The 22,533-nt window shown below is 37.3% G+C and overlaps 1 protein-coding gene and 1 long non-coding RNA gene across 3 annotated transcripts in view; one reads left to right on the top strand and one right to left on the bottom strand.

Annotated features, from left to right (window-relative positions):
* LOC133653479 (kinesin-like protein KIF3B) overlaps window positions 1–22,254 on the bottom strand; it is a 24,664-nt gene extending 2,410 nt beyond the window's left edge. The window contains exons 1-9 of one of the 2 annotated variants that reach the window (XM_062052790.1): window positions 22,100–22,254; window positions 17,377–18,972; window positions 15,569–15,670; window positions 15,239–15,361; window positions 11,174–11,292; window positions 9,599–9,715; window positions 9,419–9,524; window positions 6,925–7,130; window positions 1–6,844 (exon numbers count right to left, since the gene is read on the bottom strand). The exon at window positions 1–6,844 is cut by the window's left edge and continues 2,410 nt beyond it. In XM_062052790.1, the coding sequence (XP_061908774.1) occupies window positions 6,739–6,844; window positions 6,925–7,130; window positions 9,419–9,524; window positions 9,599–9,715; window positions 11,174–11,292; window positions 15,239–15,361; window positions 15,569–15,670; window positions 17,377–18,780 (2,283 nt within the window). In that variant the 5' untranslated portion in view covers window positions 18,781–18,972; window positions 22,100–22,254 and the 3' untranslated portion in view covers window positions 1–6,738. The remainder of the gene's footprint in view (window positions 6,845–6,924; window positions 7,131–9,418; window positions 9,525–9,598; window positions 9,716–11,173; window positions 11,293–15,238; window positions 15,362–15,568; window positions 15,671–17,376; window positions 18,973–22,099) is intronic. The other variant, XM_062052789.1, reaches the window with a different exon arrangement.
* Window positions 11,150–14,489, top strand: LOC133653480 (uncharacterized). The gene is made up of 3 exons (XR_009826737.1): window positions 11,150–11,312; window positions 14,224–14,256; window positions 14,360–14,489. It is a non-coding gene; the product is annotated as an uncharacterized LOC133653480 (long non-coding RNA).
* Window positions 22,255–22,533: the final 279 nt, after the last annotated feature.

The following is a 22,533-nucleotide window of genomic DNA, read 5'->3' as shown; positions in this document are numbered from 1 at the left end:
AGGATGTGATGAAGTATTTCCAGGTAGTAGATGTGTTATAGTGGCCGGGTGATGCTTACAGTAGAACACATTTAAGGCTACTATATTATGTGAAAAGAGCGAAAGGGTCACAATGTGGATGTTATTTCATTTTTAAAGGGCTATAATTATGTTTAAAACTTATTTAGAAGGTCGTTAAGAGTTTTATTATGCCCCAACTATGAAAACATCATGTGTAATAACGATTCTACTTTACAAAAATGTGTTTTAATCATATTTGCGACTGTCAAGTTGACCAAGTTTTTACATGTGGTTTCAGCACATGTCTAACTTAGAGGAATTACCCAGGATGTGATGAAGTATTTCCAGGTAGTAGATGTGTTATAGTGGCCGGGTGATGCTTACAGTAGAACACATTTAAGGCTACTATATTATGTGAAAGGAGCGTAAGGGTGACTATATTGATGTTATTTCATTTTTAAAGGGCTATAATTATGTTTAAAACTGATTTAGAAGGTCATAAAGAGTTTTATTATGCCCCAACTATGAACAAATTTCGTTTAATAACAATTCTACTTTACAAAAATGTGTTTTAATCATATTTGCGACTGTCAAGTTGACTAAGTTTTTACATGTGGTTTCAGCACATGTCTAACTTAGAGGAATTACCCAGGATGTGATGAAGTATTTCCAGGTAGTAGATGTGTTATAGTGGCCGGGTGATGCTTACAGTAGAACACGCTCCAGGCTACTATATTATGTGAAAGGAGCGTAAGGGTGACTATATTGATGTTATTTCATTTTTAAAGGGCTATAATTATGCTTAAAACTTATTTAGATGGTCATAAAGAGTTGTATTATGCCCCAACTATGACAACATCACGTTTAATAACGATTCTACTTAAACCAAAATGTGTTTTAATCATATTTGTGACTGTCAAGTTGACAAAGTTTTTACATGTGGTTTCAGCACATGTCTAACTTAGAGGAATTACCCAGGATGTGATGAAGTATTTCCAGGTAGTAGATGTGTTATAGTGGCCGGGTGATGCTTACAGTAGAACACATTTAAGGCTACTATATTATGTGAAAGGAGCGTAAGGGTGACTATATTGATGTTATTTCATTTTTAAAGGGCTATAATTATGTTTAAAATTTATTTAGAAGGTCATAAAGAGTTTTATTATGCCCCAACTATGAACAAATTACGTTTAATAACGATTCTACTTTACAAAAATGTGTTTTAGTCATAGCTGCGACTGTCAAGTTGACTAAGTTTTTACATGTGGTTTCAGCACATGTCTAACTTAGAGGAATTACCCAGGATGTGATGAAGTATTTCCAGGTAGTAGATGTGTTATAGTGGCCGGGTGATGCTTACAGTAGAACACATTTAAGGCTACTATAATATGTGAAAGGAGCGTAAGGGTGACAATATTAATGTTATTTCATTTTTAAAGAGCTATAATTATGCTTAAAACTTATTTAGAAGGTCGTTAAGAGTTTTATTATGCCCCAACTATGAACAAATTACGTTTAATAACGATTCTACTTTACAAAAATGTGTTTTAATCATATTTGTGACTGTCAAGTTAACTAAGTTTTTACACGTGGTTTCAGCACATGTCTAACTTAGAGGAATTACTCAGGATGTGATGAAGTATTTCCAGGTAGTAGATGTGTTATAGTGGCCGGGTGATGCTTACAGTAGAACACATTTAAGGCTACTATATTATGTGAAAGGAGCGTAAGGGTGACTATATTGATGTCATATCATTTTTAAAGGGCTATAATTATATTTAATACTTATTTAGAAGGTCGTTAAGAGTTTTATTATGCCCCAACTATGAAAAAATCACGTTTAATAACGATTCTACTTCACAAAATGTGTTTTAATCATATTTGTGACTGTCAAGTTAACTAAGTTTTTACACGTGGTTTCAGCACATGTCTAACTTAGAGGAATTACTCAGGATGTGATGAAGTATTTCCAGGTAGTAGATGTGTTATAGTGGCCGGGTGATGCTTACAGTAGAACACATTTAAGGCTACTATATTATGTGAAAGGAGCGTAAAGGTGACAATATGGATGTTATTTCATTTTTAAAGGGCTATAATTGTGCTTAAAACTTATTTAGAAGGTCATAAAGACTTTTATTATGCCTCAACTATGAACAAATTACATTTAATAATTATTCTACTTAACAAAAATGTGTTTTAATCATATTTGCGATTGTCAAATTGACTAAGTTTTTACATGTGGTTTCAGCACATGTCTAACTTAGAGGAATTACCCAGGATGTGATGAAGTATTTCCAGGTAGTAGATGTGTTATAGTGGCCGGCTGATGCTTAAAGTAGAACACACTCATGGCTACTATATTAGGTGAAAGGAGCGTAAGGGTGACTATATTGATGTTATTTCATTTTTAAAGGGCTATAATTATGTTTAAAACTTATTTAGAAGGTCGTTAAGAGTTTTATTATGCCCCAACTATGACAACATCATGTTTAATAACGATTCTACTTTACCAAAATGTGTTTTAATCATATTTGCGACTGTCAAGTTGACTAAGTTTTTACATGTGGTTTCAGCACATGTCTAACTTAGAGGAATTACTCAGGATGTGATGAAGTATTTCCAGGTAGTAGATGTGTTATAGTGGCCGGGTGATGCTTACAGTAGAACACACTCCAGGCTACTATATTAGGCGAAAGGAGCAGAAGGGTGACAATATTAATGTTATTTCATTTTTAAAGGGCTATAATTATGTTTAAAACTTATTTAGAAGGTCATAAAGAGTTTTATTATGCCCCAACTATGAAAACATCACGCTTAATAACGAATCTACTTTTCAAAAATGTGTTTTAATCATAGCTGCGACTGTCAAGTTGACCAAGTTTTTACAGAACACTTTACGCCTGTGGTTTCAGCACATGTCTAACTTAGAGGAATTACCCAGGATGCGATGAAGTATTGCCAGGTAGTAGATTTGTTATAGTAGCCGGGTGATGCTTAGAGTAGAACACACTCAAGACTACTATATTGGGTGAAAGGAGCTTAAAAGTGACTATATTGATGTTATTTCATTTTTAGAGGGCTACAAATATGTTTAAAAAGATCGTTAAAAGTTTTATTATGCTCCAACTATGAAAATATTACACTTTATAACAATCCTGTGGTTTCAGCACGTCTAACTTATTCTGATGAAGTATTGCCAGGTAGTAGATGTGTTATAGTGGCCGGGTGATGCTTACAGTAGAACACACTCATGGTTACTATATTGGGTGAAAGGAGCTTAAGGGCTATAATTATGTTTAAAAGGTCGTTAAGAGTTGTATTATGCCCAAATATGACAACATCACGTGTAATAACGATTCTACTTTACATGTTTTAATCATAGCTGCGACTGTCAAGTTGACCAAGTTTTTACAGAACACTTTACGCCTGTGGTTTCAGCACGTCTAACTTAGAGGAATTACCCAGGATGTGATGAAGTATCTCCAGGTAGTAGATGTGTAATAGTGGCCGGGTGATGCTTAAAGTAGAACACACTCAAGGCTACTATATTGGGTGAAAGGAGCTTAAAGGTGACTATATTGATGTTATTTCATCTTTAGAGGGCTGTAATAATGTTTAAAACTTATTTAGAAGGTTGTGAAGATTTTTATTATGCTCCATCTATGAAAAAATTACGTTTAAAAACAACCTTTTTCAACAAAAATAAACGAGATAAACGAGGGGACGACTGTATTTTGTAGTTGCTTCCACTTCCTGCATCTCAGTTTAAGTCATAGGTGAAATGTTGTGGACAAAAATGTTTGGTGGCCAGGAATGTCCCTACTGTACTTCCTGTATGTAATATCTAAAGGGGACCTGTGATGACTTATAAATGTTGTAACAATGTTGTATAGTCGTGTCAAACACGTTTTAAATGGTGAACTTCATGTATTTGGGCAGTTTTGAACGCTAGGTTTTACAATCGTTTTTCAACAGTAAGCCATTTGTGACATCACAGATTGACGGACGTACTTATATGGGCATGACAGTTCATGCTCTCCATGCCCATATAAGTCCTTCTCATGCTTCCAGACGTCTACAACATTAAGACTTGCATGTTTACATTTCACAGGGGACTGTTTCGTCAGCATGGACCAGGAAGTGCCTAGATGGAGTCGCCATTCAAGGTAAGATAAATAATTATTTTTTCATTTATAATTGATTCTTTGCATGGAGTGAGAAGAGAAAGTCAAAATGAAGAAATTGTGGATAAATGAGGAAAAGTCACCTGGACAGGTTTTTGGATTTTTTTCAAAGGGACCGTAGTCAGACCAAAGTGGTCTGTAAATGATGAAAGGCAAGACCGCTAATACCACACCACCTGAGCTGCGCTCACCCTTTAGAGCACAGCTGTAACTTCCTGACACTAAACCTGCAGAAAATAGTTCTTCTCAGGTATGTTTACATGTTCACACTTTGCACTATTTTTTTACACTTTATGAAGCATTTCTTACATACTCGATGATTTTTAAGAGCTTATTGTCAAATGTTCAATGTGATTTTACTATTTTGTTGACATTGTTTGAGTGTTTTCCATGCTTGTGTTGACATTTCCTTTTTGCCTTGATAGCTGAGGGATAATAATTACAGGAAGTTACATTTCCAATAAAATATATTTATGTCTTGCTTATTTTTGAAAGGTTATAAAAAACATACATAATTATTAATATCGTGATACCATTTTTATCCTTATCGTCCAGCCTTAATGCTGATAAAAGCAGCTTTATTCATTGCAGCTCCGTATGGATCGGAAAATGTGCAAGTGTACCTAACTTTGTGACCGGGTGAATCTATATAATGTTTATAAAAGTTTATTTTTAACTGTGCATGGAAAAGAAAAATAATAGCGGTGATGTTTGTGTCTACAAAATATATATATTTAACAGTGTATATTTTCAAAAGATACATTTAGATACTTTTGGAGAGGGTGGGGGTGGTTTCATTTGCATCTAAAAGGAGCACCTCCACACGAGAATGGTTTGCAGACATACGCAAAAAACGTACACTACCGTTCAAAAGTTTGGGGTCACATTGAAATGTCCTTATTTTTTAAGGACAAGCACTGTACTTTTCAATGAAGATAACTTTAAACTAGTCTTAACTTTAAAGAAATACACTCTATACATTGCTAATGTGGTAAATGACTACTCTAGCTGTAAATGTCTGGTTTTTGGTGCATTATCTCCATAGGTGTATAGAGGCCCATTTCCAGCAACTATCACTCCAGTGTTCTAATGGTACAATGTGTTTGCTCATTGGCTCAGAAGGCTAATTGATGATTAGAAGACCCTTGTGCAATCATGTTCACACATCTGAAAACAGTTTAGCTCGTTACAGAAGCTACAAAACTGACCTTCCTTTCAGCAGATTGAGTTTCTGGAGCATCACATTTGTGGGGTCAATTAAACGCTCAAAATGGCCAGAAAAAGAGAACTTTCATCTGAAACTCGACAGTCTATTCTTGTTCTTAGAAATGAAGGCTATTCCACAAAATTGTTTGGGTGACCCCAAACTTTTGAACGGTAGTGTATTTCCGGACTAAGGGCCGCAACTTTTTTCCTACACTTTGAGCCGTGCGGTTTAAAAAAAGGTGCGGCTAATTTATGGATTTTACTTTGCTGACGGCCATAATGTTTTGTAGTTTTCAACACCCACAAGGACCCTGAAAGGTGTGTTACTGTTTGTACTATGGTGCCATCTTTTGGACAAGTTTGCTCACTGCAAGTGGTGCGGGGTAGAAAATGTACTTCCTGTTTCATGCCTTGAGCCGGAAGTATATCTCGTTTCATCTACTACTCGTCCATAGCGTTTCTACTCGTATGGATTCTTCGTTCATCACTCCAAGCAACGTTTGTAAGTTTTACAATATAACTAAAACAATTGAAACTTACTAAAGCGCCCCATGTGTGATGTCTGTAGGAGTGTTTTCATGCATATTTATATGCCAACACGTTTACAAGTGCCTGTGTTAGTATTAATAACTTACAATGGCATTCTTTTGTATTGTTTCAGTTTCACAAATTCCTCAGTAAATTCACCAAAACGTCACTTTGGAGTTATTGAGTCGGTTTAGCTGATTGGAGAGCTAACTTGCGCAGCTCGTGGGTCCATGATGATGACCTCTCTTTTGTTTGTTCAGCCGTTTTAAACATTTACAAAATCTTTTTTACCGGTAAAAAGCCACGGCTTATGGTCCCGTGCGGCTGATACATGTAAACATATGATTTTCTTCCAAAATTTAGTGGGTGCGCCTTAAATACCGGTACGGTCTATAGTCTGGAAAGTAGGGTAAATACAAAGTATATAGACCTCAAGAAAGTGTACTAAATGTAGATTAGAAATCATCATAGGTCCCCTTTAAGTGCGATTATCAACTCTTATAGTTGATTTGTACGCATTAAGAACATTGTAACATACAATATGTGTATACATATACTCCATATATATATATATATATATTTGTGTCGTAGTCACACCTGTGATAAAGGTGCTTTAAATATACTCTAAGATGAAAAGCACCAGACAGTAGCAAATAGTGCGAATTAAAATAATTCATTGTTTTTCTACAAAGCAGCATTAATCCATTTTGTCTTTCACAGACCTCGCGATTGCGTGGGCAGAATAAGAGCCGTTCTCTTGGAGAAGGTGCGCAGGGGAGCTTGTTGCAGACGGGGGAGCTTGTTGGCAGTCGGCGGTTGTTCACTTCGGCACCAGCCCGCGGGATTGAGGGTAAATAGGAGATGTTGGGTTGCGAGCGCTGAACGACGACGTCCACGTGTCCGATTGCTTGCCTGTCCTCGCTCGCCTTCATGATCAGCGGGGAAAAACAATCAAATGCATCACGTAGCTTGAGATGAATAATAGTTGTGTTTATTTCACACGTACCCAGACTTTGGTTTCCTGAGGCTGCCACTGGCACTGGCTAGCGGTGCCAAGCTGCTGTTAAACCCGGAGGCATCTACTTGGATATCGTCTTCGTTCTTCAGCGCGTCCTCCAGAGTTGCGGCCACCTTTGGGGCGATGACCGGCTGCTGGTAGTCTTTGGTGGTCCGGGACGGCATGTCCATCGTAAGAAGCAGGAGGTTCTCGGCCTGAGGGGGAGTGGAAAAGACAGCCAAGTACAAGAAGGTTGACTTTATTTTAATGACACTTTTGAAACCATTCTAATCCAAAATTAGTAGAGAATGAACGCAGAACTTCAAATATTTTAGTCTGTTGCCAAAGTCTATGAAAGTGAGCCAAGCACTTATTCTTCGGTTGTTTCAAGCTAGCTAATCATTACAGGGTTCCCCCCTAAAAATATGTTTTTTATACATGAAAACAAATGAAAGTAATACAATGTATTGTAGCCGGCAGAAGAAGTCACACAAAGTCAGACGCTATTTTTTGCTTTTATTGCCAATCTTATGCTAACAACCGGCCCAGTTTTAACAAGTATTCCCTCTCGTGCACATACGTCCGTCTCCATCCAATCCCCTTTCAGGCACGGAAGTTGTGTTCACGAGCATGGGAACAATGACCATCAAAACCACGCGAACATAAACATTAACACGAGCAGGTTGTGACAGTATAAATTGATATGTATAGCCTATTATTTGTGCACTATTGATTCCACCACAAAGACTGAACACTGGAACAGCGCTGCCGAAACAGGATGTGGTGACAACGTAAACAATACACACGGGATTGTCTGTAGCGGAGGTAGCATGTCTGGAATGTGGACGTAAGTTCAATAAATGCCAGTTAAACCTGCGGACAGCCATCTACAAAATGTGCTAATTATAATAGGAGAGAAAGTGCATTTGGAGCAGCAGTGTGAAGCAAGTGTGACGGCAGGCTCCCATGCAGCTCGCTTTTCGTTGGGGACATGGGACAGAAATAAGGTCTCTAAACTCAAGTACAGTCTATAATAACACCAGAAAAAGATGCTGAATTTGTTGCTTGTTGTTTTTAATAAAGAAAAAGCCCCTAAAAGTCTCTGGGCACTTGAACAATTCGAACAATAAGCAGCAAGAATTCAAAATACAGCAAAACAATATAATATAAATAATATATGTTAATAATAAAGAATAACAGATTTGTTTTTAAATTTATTAGAGATGTCCGATAAATGCTTTAAAATGTAATATCAGAAATTATCGGTATCGTTTTTTTTAGTTTTTAAAAAATTATTAAATCAACATAAAAAACACAAGAAACACTTACAATTAGTACACCAACCCAAAAAACCTCCCTCCCCCATTTACACTCATTCACACAAAAGGGTTGTTTCTTTCTGTTATTAATATTCTGGTTCCTACATTATATATCAATATATATCAATACAGTCTGCAAGGGATACAGTCCGTAAGCACAAATGATTGTGCGTGCTGCTGGTCCACTAATAGTACTAACCTTTAACAGTTAATTTTACTCATTTTCATTAATTAATAGTTTCTATGTAACTGTTTTTATATTGTTTTACTTTCTTTTTTATTCAAGAAAATGTTTTTAATTTATTTATCTTATTATTATTATTTTTTTAAAAAGGACCTTATCTTCACCATACCCGGTTGTCCAAATTAGGCATAATAATGTGTTAATTCCACGACTGTATATATCAGTATCGGTTGATATCGGTATCGGTTGATATCGGTATCTGTAATTAAGGGTTTGGTCAATATCGGAATATCGGATATCGGCAAAAAGCCATTATCGGACATCCCTAAAATTTATGTACTAGGGCTATCAAAGATGATGCGATACCAACGCGCATGTGTCCTGACACCTTTTTGACCCTCGGTCCGTACCGTAATAGAGAGCAAAAATGCACAAAGAAAAGGGACATTATAGAAATATCAGATCCAACAAGACAAGACAATTTTATCTTCAATCGTCATGCGACGAGATCTTTGGAGCGAACGCTGCTAGCGCTTTTACCGCTTGTAGAGAGGAGCTTCATGTCCGTGTTTACATTATAGTTGAGTACATTAATAACATAAAATGTAGATTGTTACTCAAACTGGTTTAGTAAGATAAAATAAAAGCTCAGCAGAAAAAAAGACAATAAAGAGGAAGTCTAGAGTCACTTTTATCGGAGACTTTTGTCAAAACACTTCTCGTACAAAACACTTCCGGCTTCACAACAATAGCGCGACGCGTCACATACTATTGACTTTGTTTTGATTCAACAATTTTATGTACCAATAAAAGAGAATAAAGAAGTAGTTTTAATATTGATATTATATTTTGTGTTGATATTGTTACACTGTCAGTGGCACTCACCATAAATACAATAAAACATTTTCAGTTGATACACGTGATTGGTATCTGCAGCATAAAACCCTGGTCAGAACATCCCTAATTTAAAGCATTTGTGTGACAATACAGTCCAACTTACCTTGTATCTCATGTCAAGACTATCTTTCATGGCCGTGCGAGCATGGTTACTGAGTGGCCGTCTGAATCCGATGGCAGACTGAGGCCTGCTCATCATTTGATGGTCGCTAAGCACAGCCAAACAGAAACACAAACGTGAGTGTTACATATATGTATTAATACAATTCATAATAATACTTACTCTTCTATGTGTGTGATGGGCCTCATCTTCCAGTATTCGTCCTCCTCGTCAAAAAAAGCCCTGTTGACTATTTTGTTCTTATCCTCGCAAGGGATGAAATTCTCAATAATAAGATGCCTAAAAAACAAAAATTAGACACAAGTCAAGTACAGATAGTGTGTGTCAATAGTGCCTATCATTGACTAAGGCTGCAACCATTCATCGATTAAATCAATAATGCGATTAGAAAAAAGCTTCGATTTAGGTTCTGTTTAGAAGTGTAGCTGAAACAATTAAAGTCTGGACCGCAGAAAAAAGTTAAAAAGTTAAATAGAAGATGGTAAAAAGTTAATAGAAAATAAATAGATGTAAACAAGATAAATACAAAGGTAAATAACGGTAAATAGAAGATAGAAGAAGGTACATTTTTCTTCAATTGATATTCTGTTGCTTTAAGTAATCGTTTAGTAAGTATTACAAATATAAACTGATAAAGTCCGGACCACATTAAAGAAGGAAAAATAAGTCATATAGAAGGCAAATGATGGTAAAAGGTAAATACAAGATAAGTGGAAGATAAAAAAAGGTGAATGAAGATAAACGGAAAGTAAAAGAAAGGTAAGTAGAAGATAAATAAAAGCTAAATAGATGGTAAAATAGAAGGTAAAATGGGGTATAAGGTAAATAGAAGATAAAAAAAGGTAAATATATGGTAATAAAAGGAAAATAGAAAATAAAAGAAGGTAAATATAAGGTAAAAGAAGGAAAATAGAAGATAAAATACGGTAAATATAAAGTAATAGAAGGAAAATGGAAGGTAAAAGAAGGTAAATAAAAGGCAAAAGAAGATCAGTAGAAGGTAAAAGAAGACAAATAGATTGTAAATAGTAGGTTAAAAAAAATGGATAGAATGTAAATAGACGTAAAAGAAAATAAATAGAACGTAAATAGGAGGTAAAAGGTGAATAGAAGATCAAATAAAGTACATATAATGCAATAAAAGGAAAATAGAAGATAAAAGACGGTAAACTGGAAGGTAAATAGAACAACAATAGAAGGTAAACATAAGGTAAAAGAAGATAAAAAGAAGGAAAATAGAAGGTAAATAAAAGACAAAATAAGATAAATAGAATGTAAATAAAAGGTAAAATACAGTAAAAAGAAACTAAACAGGAGGTAAACGAAGGTAAATAGAAAGTAAATAAAAGGTAAAACAGAAGGTAAAATGTGAATAGATGATAAAATAGAGTAAATAGAATGCAATAACAGGAAAATAGAAGGCAGAAGAAGGTAAGTAGAAGGCAAAAGAAGGTAAAAGAAGGAAAATGGAAAGTAAATAGAATGTAAAAAAGTAAATTGAAGGTAAATAAATAGAAAGCAATGAAGGTTATGGCAAGCAGAAACAAATCTTTGTTTAACTATTTTCCCTAAAATGCACAATGAGGCTATAAAGTCTGTTTTTTCCGATTACTTGATTAATGGAACAAATGGATGGATGGATGACTAAAGTAATGGAGAGCTGCAGCACTATTAATGACTAATAACTATGATGCAATCCTGGTCTGAGATCAGCAATGTGACTTGCAGGCTCCATACTTGAGTTTAAGGTCTCTGGTGAGCTCATTCTGGGTTTGTTCCAGCTCCTGGCGCTCATTGATGTGCGCTTCCTGGATGTCGTGGATTTCCGCCTTCACTGCCTGCAGTTTGGCAAACAACTGGGGAGAAAAGGAAGACGGTAAGAGAAGCTGAGCGTTGAAGAGAGAACACCCACAAATTCTTAGTTTGTTGAAGTACCTTTTTGTTTGATGACAACATTCAGTCTTTTTAGCTCGCAGTCAATCTTCAAGACTTATTTCAATTTCATGTAGTTTTATTATTTAGCACTGTATGGCTTCAAATGTGCAGGTCACCATCCAAGTCGGGGCTTGAGGTTTACACCCATATGATCCACTACACTCCTGATTGAATGTTCTCCGTAACTCACGCCCACCACCTAATTAAAAATAATTAAGTTTCTTTCTCTTAACATTATCATCTTGTTTTTATTTGCGATAATGATGACAAAATTATGAAATTATTAGTCATCATTATATTCTTGCAGAAGTGTCAGTTAGTGATGCCCCTGTACATTTTTATTGGATTAAGGTCTGGGTTGTAGCTTGGCCATTCCCAAAACATATAATTTTTTAGAGTGGATGTCTGAGGGTTATTTTTTTCTATAACATTGACTCAAATTGTGATTTTATGAATTTTCAACAAAAATTGTAAAACAAATAATGTCTTGATGCTTTACTTGTTTCATAGCACACACACTTAAAAGCAGACACTAGATTGCATTAAAAGCACATACTCAGAGCTCATTGCTGAATGAATTCATTATATAAATAACAATAGCAAAACATAATTCCTAATTACATTAAAAAAACACCACCGAAGGCTTTCTTATTGTCCGCTGTCTGCTCTGCCGTCCACAAGTTGCGGACATTCTCCACGTATGTTTTACGATTGAAAAGTGTTTGTCTATCCTAGGGCTGGGCGATATATCGAGTGTGTAAGATATATCGATATATTTTTAAACAAGATATGAATTAAGAAAATATTATAATATCGATATAATTTATTTCACATTAAAATGACCAAACGCCGCTTATTTGTTGTGTTCCTTGTTCTCCCCCGATTCCCCTCCATGGGCTACTAAACCCCTCCCCTTGCACTTTAAGAACATCCATGATTGTTTGGTTGTTTACTTTGATGAGTCACGATTGGTTAGGGACAGGCCAATCAGAGGCAAGATAGGGCGGATCATCGAACCAGGAAGGGACATCACAAAGTACCTGCCTGCAAATGTATTTATTATCTGAGTTTGATACATTTTGTATTATTTGCACAGCTATGTTATTTATTTTACGCAGAAATAATATTTTTCTATTTTATTTGTTATGTAATTCTGTACTACTTAAACAGTTTATTTTCTGTGCTGTTTATACCCATCTTGACTAACTGGGTTAATATCATTCAATTCAATTTCACTGAATATCGCTCAAAAATTAATATCTGTATATGTATACTTTCAGCAGAAAATATATCGAGATATATATCGAATATCTAGTTTAAGAAATTTCGTCCATATCGCCCAGCCTTACTCCATCCTAAACATGAATTTATGTTCCACCACGTTGGAACATTTGTGAACTGTTTTTGTTGGTAAATGGAGGGACAATGAGAGATTCTCATCACACTGCAACATTTCTAACATGTAGACACTGCCTCTTTGCTCGGTCAGCATTGCACATGAAAATATGTTCCTAATTGTCTTACCCTGGGTAAATAAGGATTAAATAAATATATAAATACATGTAAACCAGGGAGTAAACGTTTATATACTACATTACCCAGAAGGCTTAGAGCTGTAGACAGGAACAGGAAGTAGGTCTGAGCTACACAGGAGTATGGATGCAACGATTTCAGTAATAATCAGTTTTACAATTATTATACATTGATTAATTTCACAACAAATATAGTATAAATAGATTTTAATTTATTTATTACTGTCGGAAATGTCACCAACATTAAGTCTGTTTATAGGAAGCAGGATTGTCCGGTATACCGATGCTAATAAAGTACTGCAATACTAATTGATTGAAATCGGTACAATACTGCCTTTGAAAAGTACCGGTACCGTCCTTTCATCTAAGTGTCGCTGTGAGGCGGTGACTACAGAGCCGAGGCGCATGATGTTGAGTGTGTCAAAACACACACACAAAGTGCATACAAGCAATGACATCAAGGTGGGGAAGAATGGCAAAAACCAGCAATTCCACTGGTTAATGAAGAGGGTGCGTGAAACACAACATGGAAGTATTTGGCCTTCAAAACCAACGATAAAGGTGACGCTTTAAACAAGGAAGCGCCACGCTTCAAGTGTTGCTTTAAAACACGTCTCGCCAAATGTGCCGATTAGTATTACCACCTTTACTTCAAATTTAGGTAATCATTTAAATAATAAGCATTCAGATCTGCACAAGGAGTTATAAAGAGTGACAGGTAATAATGTAGTTGTTACACCTGTCCTGCTGTTCGCTCCGGTGCAGACCGTAGTAGAGGAGCGCAGGGGAGATGTTTCCTTCAGTTCACTTTACCCTGCAATGGGTCTGCTAAGATCCGCTTTCCGGTCAGAATTCGAGGCCGCCGATTTGTGACAATATGGTTGCTTTATTATTAGTTTTGCAGGACGCAACCGGACCCATTGATCACTTTACTGCGCAGTGCGCGCACTCCTCTCTCTATGTACTCGCCCACTCACTCACTGACGTCACTCAGACAACACGTTGCCTATTCTCACAAACACACATTCTGTACGCTCATAAGTTAACCAGCTCCCTTGCTGTGCACATGTAGATACATAACATGTAGATATGTAGACGCGCACACAGCTGCTTGGCTTGATGCCAAATATTAGCGGAGTTAGGACCGCCCATTTAACGTCAACTAGTGCAAGTGAAATGACTGAACTTGGTAACAAATTGCTACAATTTGTGTTGTATCTTTAACAGGTGTGTGTTTTACCTGCTACATGACTTATCTGGGTACATTTATCCATAGTTTTGTTTTTAGTACTAACCCTAATAATTGTATTTTTCTTAAAGCACATACCAGGATTGGCAACCATAAAGTTACCGGTAAGTTAAAAAAAGTTAAAGTACCAATGATTGTCACACACACACTAGGTGTGGTGAAATTTGTCCTCTGCATTTGACCCATCCCCTTGTTCACCCCCTGGAGGTGAGGAGAGCAGTGGGCAGCAGCAGTGGCCACGACTGGGAATCATTTTTGGTGATTCAATCCCCAATTCCAACCCTGAGTGCCAAGCAGGGAGGTAATGGGTCCCATTTTTATAGTCTTCGGTATGACTCGGCCGGAGTTTGAACTCACAACCTACCGATCTCAGGGCGGACACTCTAACCACTAAGCCACTTAGTAGGTGGCCTAGTGGTTCATAAATCATAAATCATAAAGCATTTAATATAATGTTAATAAAGCTTTTTTTTTTATCATATTCTAATCTAATCAATGATTATGGCAGACTATATGTAATATGGAAAATTGTAAATTGTTCTTTGAGTGCAACAAGAAAAGCCCAATGTGTTTAATGCCTTTTCATTTCTATTTTAACCTTCTAAAATTGTTTTTTGAGTGCAATAGGAAACATATGTTTATTGAATTGTAAGATTTTCTGTTAAAATAAAGCCAAAATTTAAACTTTTTCGTAGTTCCCTTTATTTGGAAAAGTATCGAAAAGTATCAATATACATTTTGGTACCCTAATAGCGAGTGAGGAGGACTGAAACACACGGTTTAGTAGAGGCTTTGCGATTAAATAACCCTGACCTTTTTAATCATTTATTGTACACACATTGTTACAATGTGTTGTTGCATGTTGTTCTGGCTTTGTCTACACAAAAAACAAACATAAGTTTCCAACACACAGTTGACAGACAGATTTTAAAATGATGCTGATCGGTTAATATGCATTGGTTGAATTTAAGTTAGTTGGCGCGATTACGACATCGTGGAACATAAACAGCTTTTTAGCAGATCATCATTTCTTTGTAAAACAGGGCTGAAAGTATGAATGGAAATAGTTGCAAAGTCATAGACTACCTTTTTCAGTTTCTTGGTTTTAATGTCGACTTCCTGTTGCAGAGAACTGTAGGTCTCCTTCAGCTCCAGGGTCTCTTCGTCCCGACATTCCATTTGCTGTTGCATCTCTCGCACTCTCCTTTTCTGGAAACACAAAAACACCTAACTGTAGCCATCTCAGATGTAAAAGGACACACGACTCATTCATTTATTATCTAATCTCCGAGAATGAACAGTGGATCTGCTATAAAAATGAGCAATAAGTGGGCATTTTTGAATAGTGGAGATGGACACTGAGAAGAGTAGTGTTTATGCACAGATATTGGTGATACGCTGATATTTGTTTAATACCTGTTCAGCAATTTCATGTCTTTTCAGCTCCAGCATCTTCTGCTGCTCGTTGGTATGATCCACAATGTTCTTCCCCCCAACTAGAAGTTTGCTCTCCATCGCCTGGAAGTCGAAGGAAAGAGGGGAAAGAACACAAGTTTGAATGAAATGACTCCACTCTGAGACATACATTATTTTAAGCCGCACAACATAATACATTGAGTGTAGGGATAGCAGTCGAAAACCGGTTCCCAGTGGATCCATTCTTTGGAATCGCTTGCTGATTTTTCCGACAATTCCCTTAACGATCCCTGCGTCACTACAGTGAGAAATATGGGGCCCGTCGCCAAAAACGCACTAAAGATTAGCTATATTTTATAAAAAAAACATTGCAATAGTGCTACTCGTAATAATTACAAGGTTGCTATTTCATCAAAAGGAGGAAACACGAGCAATATGCTGAAATATTTGAGCACACAGCATTTTATAACTGTACAAGAATGCTGCGTTTTTAAACCGCTACTATCTCATCCCAGCAGCTGTAAATACAACAGGTACTAACAAACACCCCCTATAATGTTAGCGTCATTTGCATATTTGTCAAAGCTGCTATTACCTGTAAAATGGAAACGAATGCTTTCTCATTTAGATGAGCATGACGAGAGACAGAATCCGACTATGTTACCGAGCAGTGACTACGTTTGTGGTCAAGGGCTTGCACCTCTTTTGCCACAGCAGATACTCCTGATTTTCGCTAGGTGAATGTTCAATTGTAGTCAGAGAAAAGTCGCGTGTTTTCCTCCAGCCACATTTTCACTCAGTCATTCCCATGATACATTTCTTAAGGAGATGACAAAGAGTCTCAGCCTTAAGTACAAACTCCCAAACAGAAACAGTTTAAGTAAATGTTACATTCCTGTGTAATTTGTATGTTTTTTTTTGTTTTTTTAGAAATTATGAGATAAAAAGTTGAAATTATGTGATAAAAACATCTTAACTATGAGATAAAAAATAATTATGTCTCCCTTATCTCATAATTTCGATTTTCGAATCAAATAATTTCAACATTTTATCAGATGGCCAATCTACAGAGTGCTTATTATGCCTGCATTTATTATTTACACTTTATTGAAAGTAATAATTATGAGATAAAATAATTATGACTTTATTATTTTATAATTTAGATTTTTTAAAATCTCATAATTATGACTTCTTACCTCAAAATTATGATTGTATCTCATAATTTAGATTTTTTTAATCTCGTAATTATGATTTATTTCATAATCTAGATTTTTTTTAATCTCATAATTCTTAGTGACAGGCTTCCATATTCTTATATTTTTATTTATATCATTATGAGATAAAATAATGATGACTTTTTATCAAATAATTTCGACTTTTTATTTCATGACTATAAATTGCTATCTCCTAATTTGGGCTCTCATACATATGTTTTACATACATATGTTTTATTTAGTTAAATTCTACAAAATAATATTTATTTCTTAAAAAAAAGTATTTTTGTCTTTGTTATGTGCCTCTTAAGACATCACTGTTGGTTTTGTAAGGTCAGGTTACCTAGTCTAAACTAAAAGTCGATGCTAATCCACCTTTTTGTTCTTTTTTTTTTTTTTTTACAAATAAGAATCGATAAGGAGAACCAAATCGTTAGGCGGAATCGAAACCGGAAAAATGTTATCAATTTCCATCCCTAATTGAGTGAAACCAATCATTTCGATGATTGGCTAGAATAGTAATAGAGCTTTTTGAAAACATTTAGTTTGATGACAGTTCTGCCAATATTTATGTTAATGAATGAGACAACTTACTTTAACTTTGGCTGCCAACATTTCTCCAGCTTCCTGCTCCTTCTTAAGGTCATCCATTTTCCTTTCCTTCTCTTGAAGGAGTTGAGCCTTCTCCTCAGCCACCAGGCTGTGGTCCTCCATGATCGCTCTCCTCTCGCTCTCCAGCGTCTCCTGCTGCTCCCTCCAATAATCGACTTTGTTGTCCCCGTCCCCGTCGTCCTCGCTCTCGTCGTCCCGACCATCGCCGTTGCTACAGTCCCCCGCCCTCCTCCTTTGCTTCCTCTTGTTCTTCTTTCCCGTACGCTTTTCCAGCTGTTCCTTCAGCTTCGCAATCTCCTCCTGAAACTTCCTCAGTAGCGCATCCTTGGGGTCCTCGTTGACGCGAGGCTTGTTTTTGATGTTCTTCGCTCTGTTAGAGTAGCGCAGCGTTGTTAAAGTCTCTTCGACGTTGTAGGACGCCGGGCCGATGTTGGCCACCATGACAGTGCGGGCGTTGCCACCGAGAGAGTCCTGTAGGAGGCGTGTCAGTTTGGAATCTCTGTAAGGGATGTGACTGCTCCTGCCGTCCACCAGAGCGGATATGACGTTCCCCAAAGCCGAAAGTGACAGATTGATCTTGGTAGCTTCCTTCAGCCTCTCCCCCTGAGCTCCTGTCTTGGTCTGCCGTTCGCTACCGGCTAGATCCACCAGGTTGAGTTTGCCAACTCGAATGTGGTTCTCGCCGTCCACCCCCAGTTGGCTGCATTCCACGGTGATCACAAAGATGGCGTGAGAGCGAGAGCTGTGTTCGTTCATGTTGGTGGCGCCCACTGAACGATTCTGATTGCCCACGTTCATAACATTCTCAATCTCCCGCACGCTCTTGGTGACAAACGACGACAGGTCCTTAACGTAGACACCCGTGTCCGGCCTCTCTCTCAGCTCAAGGCGACGCAACTGGTCCTTGGAGAGTAAGTCTCGAATCTCCTCTTGATAAATTTCCAGATATGACGCTCGCACCAGGTACTGCTGATTCTGAGACCTCGAGATGTGAGTGAAGATGTGGTCAAAAGAGTTGGGGATGACTCCTCTCCTCTCGAGGTCGTTCTTCACACCTTCCATGGTGTATGTTTTCCCCGTGCCGGTTTGTCCATATGCAAAGATGGTCCCATTGAATCCTTGAAGAACTGAATCCACAAGGGGCCTAAAACTTTCATCGTATAGATCTATTTGCTTTGAGCTCCAGTCGTAGACCGAATCAAATGTGAAAACTTTGGAGGGTTCACCAGCAGAAGTTTCCCTGGGGTTCTTGACTATAATTTGTCCAAATTTGACATCCACAGACACCACACTCTCAAATGCCGCAGCCCGTTCCTTCTCATTCATAGGACGACAACGGACCACCACTTTCACTTTCACTGACTCGGAGCTCTTGCTTTTAGACATTCTGGGGACTGGACACTTAAACACACACACACAAACACACACACACACACACACACACACACACACACACACACACACACACACACACACACACACACACACACACACACACACACACACACAGATGGACCAAAGGTTTCCTACGTTGTTTCCACCAGGTCTTCAAGATAGACCCACCCAAATCAGAACCTGCTGGGGAAAACACATAACAATTCATGAAAAACGAGGATAATCAACATGGTGACATGTGGCAGACGACCAATAATTTTAGGACAAGGCAACGGTTTATTTAGATGGTTTGTCCATATTTGCTAAGGACCAAAATGTTAGGGATTTGTCCTGGCATGCGTCTAGTGCGGGGGTCAGCAACCCACGGCTCTCGAGCCCTAGTGGCTTCCTTGAGCATTTTCAAAAAAGGATTGAAAATGGAAAAAGATGGGGGAAAATGCATTTTTTTGTTTTAGTATGTTTTTTGTTTGAGGAGAACCATGACACAAACTTTCCCAATTGTTAGAAAGCCCACTGTTTAATATGGTTTTGTTTATGCTTCACTGATGATAGTATTTGGTGAACATTGTTTTGTCCTACTAATTTTGGCGGTTCTTGAACTCACCATAGTGTGGACTGTGACACAACAGTTTGTATACATGTAAAATCTTCCACTCCTTCTTAATCTCGTTTTGTCCACCAAAAATGTCATGCTGTGTGTGAATGCACAAAGGTGCGCTTTGTTGATGTTATTGACTTGTTGGAGTGCTAATCAGGCATATTTGGTCACTGCATGACTGCAAGCTAATCAATGTTAACATGCTATTTAGGCTAGCTGTTTGTCCATATTGCATTGGTATATTTGAGCTCATTTAATTTCCTTTACTTTTATCCTCTTTGTATATATTTTATATTTGCATGTCTCATGACATATTATCTGTATGTAACATTGGCTGCATTTCAGATGGTTGTTTGTGGGCCATGTTGTTCCAGACCACAGCAAATGTTACCTAGCTTGCCAAAGATTGTAATAAATACATTAGAAGAAAACAGTCTGCCGTTTCCTTTAACTTGGACACACACATCTATACCTTTAATCACTAAAAGCCAGTCATTTCCAGGAGTTATCTCACCTTCTGAGTAGCCTCTGATTTACTAATGGTTTCCAATGTTGTAAAAATGTGTAGAATAAATATTACATTTGAACATTTCTGTCAACAAAGATTTGCTTCAGCCTGCGACACAGTCATTTTGATAGTAGGCTAATATAGCTAATATAGACACTTACCTGACGTGTTGCCTTTATTATAACACTTGTATAAGACTTTTAATTTTTTGCGGCTCCGGACAGATTTATTTTTTGTATTTTTGGTCCAATATGGCTCTTTCAACGTTTTGGGTTGCCGACCCCTGGTCTAGTGCCACAGAACCATCATCCCTCAATAAAACATACCAACGATAACCAAGCTGCTAAAGTTAATATCAGCATTTTACTGTAGCACTGAAATAGGTATGCATGTATTTTTCCGCTGGCTGGATTTCCGCAGTGGTCGCTCTCACGCTTAACCGCACCATTGTGAGTAACGCCGAGACCCCAGTTTTCAGAGTTCAACTGTGTTGGCGTTGTTTTTATCACCACTATACACCAATACTGATTTTGATTGATTGATTGAGACTTTTATTAGTAGGTTGCACAGTGAAGTACATATTCCGTACAATTGACCACTAAATGGTAACACCCGAATAAGTTTTTCAACTTGTTTAAGTCGGGGTCCACTTAAATTGATTCATGATACAGATATATACTACGTACTGATGACGTACAACACATATTCTAGTTCAGTGTTTTTCAACCACTGTGCCGCGACCGTGAGATACAGTCTGGTGTGCCGTGGGAGATGATCTAATTTCACCTATTTGGGTTAAAAATATTTTTTGTAAACCAGTAATTATAGTCTGCAAATTAAGTGTTGTTATTGAGGGTCGGTGCTGTCTAGAGCTCGGCAGAGTAACCCTGTAATACTCTTCCATATCAGTATTTGTCAGCCGGTAGCTAATTGCTTTGTAGATGTTGGAAACGGCGGGAGGCAGCGTGCAGGTAAAAAGGTGTCTAATTCTTAAACCAAAAATAACAAAAGGTGAGTGCCCCTAAGAAAAGGCATTGAAGCTTAGGGAAGGCTATGCAGAACGAAACTAAAACTGAACTGGCTATAAAGGAAACAAAAACAGAATGCTGGACGACAGAAAAGACTTACTGTGGAGCAAAGACACGACCACAATGTACATCCGAACATGACATGACAATCAACAATGTCCCCACAAAGAATGATAAAAACAACTGAAATATTCTTGATTGGTAAAACAAAGTAGATGCGGGAAATATCGCTCAAAGGAAGACATGAAACTGCTACAGGAAAATATCAAAAAAAGAGGAAAAAGCCACCACAATAGGAGCGCAAGACAAGAACTAAAACAGAACACACAGGAAAACAGCAAAAAACTCAAAATAAGTCACGGCGTGATGTGACAGGTCGTGACAGTACAGTATATTGATGCATGGCTGGTTATGGTTTAAATTCATATCCAACAATTGCGACAACGACTTTTTACTGTCAACTGAGTTTCGTTTATTAATGATTTCTGCTGGTGGTGTGCCTCCGGATTTTTTCAACGCAAAAAATGTGCCTTGGCTCAAAAGAGGTTGAAAAACACTGTTCTAGTTCATCCAAAATGTCCAATACGCTTGAGACTTTCCATGTGAAAGTAAGATGCAACTATAATTATTTGATACTTGCTTATGTTGACAAATGTGCTGTTTTAGACTGCAATATTGTTACATTTTTCATTTATGCTATTGTATGCTTCGTTGTTGTGTAGCTGCCAGCTCCTCGTAGCCTATATGACTAATGACTTTAGTAAAATAGAAGAAATTGTGTGCTTATCGGAGGACATTTAGATGTTAACTGGCAGTCCAGCTTTGCACAAGTAAACACGCTGCAGGACTGCTTGTATCGAACATGATATTGCACACATTATACATGCAAGCTGAGATCATCCGATGCTTGCTTTTTGCCGATCACAAATGCTGATGTCTTAAATCAATATTGGACCAGGAAACAACTAATTTTATTTGAGGTTGGTAGTCTTTCCTCAACATCAAGCCAGGTACACTAAACAAAATATTACACAACTGTAACAATTAGATTACAAACAACAGCAAACACACTGGTAACCAAGGCTACCAGTCTTAGCTTTCGAATAAAATCACGGTTGGCACTAAATAAATAAAAAAGTAACTAGGTATATTATATTCTATATGCCGCAGACTTACCTATTCACAAGTCATCAGGCCAAATGGTTGAAAGTGCAGCGTCGAACATGAGCTAATCCGACACTAGCTAGCAGCTAAGTGGCTAAGTAGCTAGTAGCTAAGCTAGCCTTCTGCATCATCACCACAACGGTTTGGCTGCGGGACTGGGTTGCCAAACGAAACAATTACCCTTCCCCCAAAAGGTTGAACGGCAACGTTAGCAAAGTGAATTATATTACGGTGCATTACATATTTTTATACAGACACACAATATAGTTGTTTTGTATTCTTTGTAAATTATTTGTAAACCCGAATAACGTTTGAATTCTTAAAACAAAAGAACAATGTTGCATTCCTTACTGTCTATCTGGCAACTGGCTCTGAGCAGTCAGCAGTCAGCTGGTTTGTTTCATTTTGGGAAAACATAAGGAAGCCAAACCGGTCATTGTATGATT

Source organism: Entelurus aequoreus, linkage group LG07 (assembly GCF_033978785.1).
Source record: "Entelurus aequoreus isolate RoL-2023_Sb linkage group LG07, RoL_Eaeq_v1.1, whole genome shotgun sequence".
Classification (NCBI taxonomy): domain Eukaryota; kingdom Metazoa; phylum Chordata; class Actinopteri; order Syngnathiformes; family Syngnathidae; genus Entelurus; species Entelurus aequoreus.
Note: the sequence above shows the minus strand (reverse complement) of the source record. Positions and strands in the feature narration are given on the sequence as shown.